Below are 6,000 nucleotides of genomic sequence, written 5' to 3'. Positions count from 1 at the left end.
CATCCTCCGCCCCAGGGCCAGCAGAGTACTCGCCCCCCGCCCCTCCTCCTCGGGTGTGCGTGTCCGGGAGTCTGGCTCGCCGCTCCGGCGGAGGGGGCGCTGTCGGCGCGGGCGGGCGGGGCCGGAGCGCGGGGGCGCGCGGCGCGGAGCTAGCGCCGGGGCCGCCGGCGCGGGCCGCGGAGGACTGGGGACCTGGCGGGCTGCCCTGCGCGGTGCGGGGCGCGGCGGAGGCGGGCGCGCGGCCAGTGAGCGCGCGGGCGGGGAGGCGGCGGCGGCGGCGGCGGGAGGAGCTCGGGGCCGCTCCCCGCGCTGCGCTCCCCGCGCTCCGCTCTTCCATGGCGCTGCCGGGGCCGCCCGAGCCGCCCCGCGGCGCGCCCCGCAAGGCGCCCAGCCTGCTGGAGATGGGGGCGCTCTGCCTGGACTCGGAGATCATCCTGGGGTTCACCAGCCACCTCCTGCGGCGCCGAGCCAAGGTGAGGGCCGGGCGGCGGGACCCGGCTGGCGGCAGAGGCGCCGTTCCGCGACTTTGCGGCGCGGCTCCCGCGGCTCGGGGTGCGGCGCCGGGAAAGAGGCGGCAGGTCCCGAGCAGCGTCGCGCAGGCCGGGCCGCACTTTTCCGCCTTAGTGCTGCCCCATCTCTCTCTCTCTCCCTCCCCTCAGCGCGGCGTCCTGAGCGGGGGACTGTCGGCGAGGGAGGAGAGCGCAGCGCAGGGACTCCGAGTCCCACCGCGCGCCTTGCTGGGGAGGGCGAGGCAGGGGGCCGGGGGTCTCGCGGCTGATCCGGAGTCCCGAGGTGGTCCAGGTTCCGCGGGGCTGTGTCTGGCCGTCCCCGGGAACCCGGGTGTAGGGTGTGAGCGTGTGCTTCTGGAAGCGCCGCAGCCGTGCGGACAAACGAAGTTGCGGGTGTGGCCGGCCCCGGGCATAGGACAAGGGCTCCTGGGGCCGATGTGTTTCTGGAGGTGCAGGTGAGGAATGTGAGCGTCAGCGTGCTATAGAGTCGCGCTTCCCGGGCCTGCGTATGCGTGTGTCTGTGTCCCAGGGCAGTTGAGGGGCGGGGGCTGCGATGTCCCGCGGTACCCAGATCCGGACGGGGGTGACGCCCCTTTCCTTCAGGAGGCTTCGAGGAGCTAGGAAAGGGGAAGAGCTTCGGCCTCCAGGCCGAGTGGAAAGGGGCTGGACGACGTGGGACCGTGGAGTGAGAGTGGGGACCCTCTGCCCACTTTATGCTCCCCTCGCCGCTTTGCAGGCCAGGAACGACTGGGAGAGCCAGGAGGGGCAGATCACCCCGCTCCACTCTTTTCTGGGGAGTGAGTGCGTACGTGGAGAGGACCTTTCAAGTGAAAGGGAGGGTGGGCAAAACATAAAGAAGGAGTCGCTTTGAGGGGCTCAGGAGAGGCGGGGAGCGGCTCGAATCTGTGAGGGTCTCACTGCGTGCCGGGGAGCTGCGGTTGGGGTCTCCGCCCGGGCCGCGGTTTTCCAGCCGCCCTCTGCTCTGGCTCCGCTCCTTCTAGCCGCCCCCCCCCGGCGCGCCTCTTCACCCCGGACGTGTGGCGCGGGGCCTCTTCCGAGCCTCGCGGCGGCGGGTGCGCGGCGGCCAGCAGGGGGCGCTCGCGTCGCGAGAAACCGGGTGGCCGCGCCCGCGGAGCCCGACCCTGGATTTCTGGCTGACCCAGAGCCGGACCCGGAGCCGCCTGCCGCCTCGGATAGTGGCGACACTTAGGGCTGAGCTGGAGCGGGAGCAACTGGTCGCCGGAGAAGGGGGGCGACCTCCCAGCCGGAGACTAACAGGCAATTAATTCCGGAGCTAAGTTCCCATCTGCCAGGCCGGCTGACAACAGGTCCCGCGCACACCCCCAGGGCCACCTCCTCCCTCTTCCCGGGCGCACGGCACGCACACCGGCCTTCTTGCACACGCGCGGCTGCAAAAACTCGCGTGCCGTTTGCAGACACGCCTAGGCACAGATACACTGGCATGGGCGCTGCACGTTCCGAGACGCAGAGCCCGGCGATACTCACCCACGCGTGACAGACCCAAAGTGTGGCCACCGACACGCGGAGTGCGCTGGATTTTCAGGAAAAAGCGATCGGGAGCCTGGGGGCCGGGGTTCGCTGCCACTTCGTTGTGTGACCTTGGGCAAGACCTTCCCCTCCGCGGCCTCAGTTTTCTCGCCTGTAAAGTGACGAGTGGGTTGGGGCCTCTCAGGAGACCCCAGTGTCCCAGGAGAGGAGCAGGAAGGCGCATACGCGCGCGTGTACGGGGTATCTCACCGCGGCCCCCAGCGCCCCTCCCTCGGGCTGGGACTCGCCTAACAGGTTGGGGGCCTCGAAGTGGGTGCGGCCGCGCGGCGCTGCGGGACCCCCTCCCCCACACACTGCAGAGCGAGGGCTTGGGCGGGGCGGGACAGCTCTCCCGGAGCCCCGCCCCTCCCCGCCCCTGGAGTCCCCGGCCCCGCCCCCGTTTCCGAGCGCGCTCGCCGCCGCAGCCACCGCGCGCTCTCAGCCACTTGCCTGCGCCGCGAACTTCGGAGCGGCCGGCCGGGCCATGGGGGCGTCCCCAGGCCGGATCACGTAGCCGCGGCGCCCCCGGAGAGCCCTCGTGGCCCCGAAGCGACGGCCCAGCCCTTCCTGCGTCCCGGCCATGGGCAGCCGCGGCGCCCCCCTGTGTGCGGCGCAACCCGCGGTACGCGCAGCGGGGCACGAGAGGGAGGCGGGCGACTGGGGGCCGGCGGACGGCCCGGGACCGAGCCCGGGACGCAGAGGACACTGGCAGAGTGCGCGGCGCCCCCTGGGGGCCGGGCCTGGAGCGGAGCGCGGGTGGCGACGGGCCTCCTGCTGGGGGGGGGCGGGCAATGAAGACCTCCCGGGATGAAAGAACACGGTGCGCTGCAGGTTCGCGCCCAGCGCTCGTAACTTTGTCGAGTGCGTCACTCGGTCTGGGTCGCTCTGGGGTCTGGAGTCTCCGGTGCTGGGTACCGGGGTGGCGCCGCCCAGCGGCCCAAGCTCACTGTCCCCTTCTGCCTCCCCCACCAGGTGGCAGAGGGCGGCCCGGCCCGCGAGCCGCTGCAGCTGCTGGAGGTGCCCCCCCGCAAGAGGCTGACAGCCGGGCCCGAGCAGGACCCATGCGGCAGCCGCCCTGCGCCCGAGGGCGCCGGGGCGGGCGCGGAGCAGGGCCACTCCGCCGGTGGAGGCGGCTGGTGCCGCCACTGCCACACGAAGCTCGCCGAGCTCAAGAGACAGGCGTGGAAGCTGGTCGGCGGGCCCGGGACACCCCTCCGGGTAAGTGACCCTTCCTCAGGCCGGCCCCTGGGACGGGGCCCATGCTGGAACTTGGGAGTCTTTGGGGCCCGGAGGGAGGCGAGGTTCCACCGTGGATTTTTGGCCAATCCCTTCCCTTCTCTGGGCCTCGGGTTTTCCGTCTGTAACACCTTGTGTGTGAGTTGGAGCATTTCATCCTAAGAGGGTCCCACTGTCTGATCGGAGGGGGTTGGGCAAGCGTTTCTGCTGCAGATGTCCCACAGCTGGAAGCCTAGTGTGTGTTTGGGAGGGGGAGGAGAGGGGGAGATGGCAGGCCCTCCACCCTGGGCGGGACAGCTCCTGCCTTGCCAGCAGCAAGAGGTTATTTGGTGCGTTGTCGCCCTTGGGGCACCTGGGCCCTCAGCCAAGTGTCTGGAAACTGCACACCTGGGGCAGGAGGGCTTGGAGGACCAGAGGGTGGGCCAGCTGCTGTGAGGGGGGGCCCCCTCCCTGGCCCCTCCCAGGGCCATGGATAAGAGTTGCGTATGGCCCACAGCCTGGAGCTCTGCCACTTTAGGCAGTGGCCACCCATCTGGTTCCCCAGGCTCCAGCCCCAGCTGCCAAGGTGTTGGCCAGGGGAGGGGGCTCTGCCGAATTCTGCAGCCAATGGGCTTGCCCTGGTCTTGGAAGGAGCGGAGACCATTGTTCCAGGAACAATGCGCTCTGGAAGTTTGCACAGCCTGGGAAGCTGGGGGCTGGGGGGGGGGTGGTCTCCAGAGGAAGCCCTTCCCGCCTGACCTGCAGCCTTTCTGAAAGCTGTCCTGGGAAGTAAGGCTGCATAATCCCCATTGAATCTAAATATAGTTCTTTGAGGAGGTCCTGCGGTCTGGGCGAGACCCTGGCCTCCCGGGTCCAGCGGTGTTCCCCGTGGAATTGGGAGTGGGGATGTGAGTCTGGTTTGTGTCCTGGGCACCCTCGCTCTGCGGTCAGGGGAGGGGACCTGTGGCCCGTCCTGGGGTGGGGCTGGACGCTCCTGCATCTGCTGCCCTGAGCAGGGTGCCCCCTTGCCACGCTCTGTGCCCCGGATGGCCTGAATCTGGTTGAAAAGACATGAGAAGACCTTCAGGGCCCCAGGAGAGGGTGTTTTGGGCTAGACTCCTGGGGGCCTGACAGGGCCACAGGGCCATCTTACTACCCCGTTAGGAGAAATTGAGGCCAGAGAGAGGAGAGACTTCAGTGACTGAGCTGGGCTTTGCCTGGTGGTGCTGGACATGTGGCCGGTGGGTCGCAGGTGGGCAGGGGATCCTGGTGGAGAGAGCTGCAGGTCACACCGGTCGCTAGTGGATTCGGGGTCCCTCATCTGGGAGGTCTCAGTGGTCTTTTCCTGCAGACAGCCCATCAGGGAAGGCTCTGGACCACCCAGAGTGCTCACCTCCCACCTCTCCTGGCCTCCCCGAGTTTGGCGTTTGACACTGGGTACCCCTCAGTGCCAGGGGAGGGCTCACCCCCTTCCCCAGCTGTCTCTGGCACCCAGTGGCCTGTTCACGCAGCAAACCAGGGTCTCTGGCCTTGTTGGTCTCTTTTGGCCTCTCTTCCTCCGCTGCGTTTCCTCCTTTGTCAGATGGGGGTAGCCTCCAGGGGCCCTTCTGGGGTGCTGTCCAACCTGTAGGGTGCTGTGCCTGAGGAAGGGAGGGCCCCATCATCCACTGTTTCTCCAGAGAGGGTGGGAATGGGCCCAAGGGGACTTCAGGCCCTTGGGCTGAGCCACCCGGGCCGTGGGACATGGGACAAAGTGGTTGGGGCCTTGGCGGGCGTCACTGTCCTGTGTGACCCAGGCTGATTCGCGCACAGCCTGCAGCCTCACCCGGCCTGCCCCAGAGCTTCCTGCAGGGCAGGCTGGGGAGATGGTGCCCGGGATGGGCTTGTGCAGCTGCTTCTGCTTTTAGTTTGGGAGGGAGGCTGGGGCAGCGGGGAGGACCCGTGTGTGCCCGGCTCTGGGTGAGCCCCAGGGGGTCCTCCCAGGAGTCTGGCCCGATGGTCCAGGGGCACTGGGCTCTGCTCTGAGGCTGACGAGGCACTGGAATGTAGAGTTTGTGTTCTAGAATTTTCCCTAGGGGGCCCTTTTTTGTTTCTCATCGTGTGAGATGAGCTTTGTGAGAACGGCACTTCACAGTTTACAGAGAACTTTGCTGGCTGTCATCTCACTTAGTCCCATGCTTGGGGCATCTGGGGAGGCCCAGGACCGGAGGTGGCTTGCTGGGCTCCCATGGCCTGGGGTGAGGGTGGAGCTGGGACCCCAGCCTGGCCGAGAGGCCCTTGCCCCTGGGGGTCCCTGCCTGGTCTCAGGTGGGAGGGAGGCTTGCAAGGGTCGAGGGACGTGATCTTTTAGCCAGCTCACGGCCACCCCATCCTCTGCCCGAGGCATCCCTGCCGGGGCTCGACTCCCCGCTGGCTTCTTGCCCACCCTCCTGCCAGCTGACAGCTCCGGGCTGTGGGACCTTGGGCAGGTTTGCTGAGAGCTCGTGGCCTCGGTTTCCCTCTCTGTACCTGGGACCAGCTTCGCGCCCTTTTCACAGGCGTGTTGGGCCTCGTCTGGCACAGGCTGGCCCGTGTGCCTCAGCCCTTGCTGCTTTTGCTGGGATGTGGGCTCGGGGGTCATGCTGTGCCCAGGTCTTTGGTGCCCATGGGAGGTGGGCGGGCGGCCTGGGTGGAGGGCCCGCCTCCCCCTTGCTGTCTCTGCTCCCTTCTCCCTGCACCTGCCTCAGCT

At 68.5% G+C, this 6,000-nt stretch overlaps 1 protein-coding gene across 3 annotated transcripts in view; it reads left to right on the top strand.

The window, feature by feature from the left end:
• Nucleotides 1–310: 310 nt before the first annotated feature.
• KIF26A (kinesin family member 26A) overlaps nucleotides 311–6,000 on the top strand; it is a 41,651-nt gene continuing 35,961 nt past the window's right edge. The window contains exons 1-2 of one of the 3 annotated variants that reach the window (XM_082387593.1): nucleotides 311–473; nucleotides 3,030–3,275. In XM_082387593.1, the coding sequence (XP_082243719.1) occupies nucleotides 336–473; nucleotides 3,030–3,275 (384 nt within the window). In that variant the 5' untranslated portion in view covers nucleotides 311–335. Of the gene's footprint in view, nucleotides 474–2,519; nucleotides 2,680–2,838; nucleotides 2,889–3,029; nucleotides 3,276–6,000 lie in introns of those variants that run through there. The other 2 variants (XM_082387594.1, XM_082387595.1) reach the window with 2 other exon arrangements.

The sequence above is a fragment of the Balaenoptera borealis genome, assembly GCF_965194805.1.
Source record: "Balaenoptera borealis genome assembly, chromosome: 3".
Taxonomy (NCBI): domain Eukaryota; kingdom Metazoa; phylum Chordata; class Mammalia; order Artiodactyla; family Balaenopteridae; genus Balaenoptera; species Balaenoptera borealis.
This window is presented reverse-complemented; position numbering and strand designations above follow the sequence as displayed.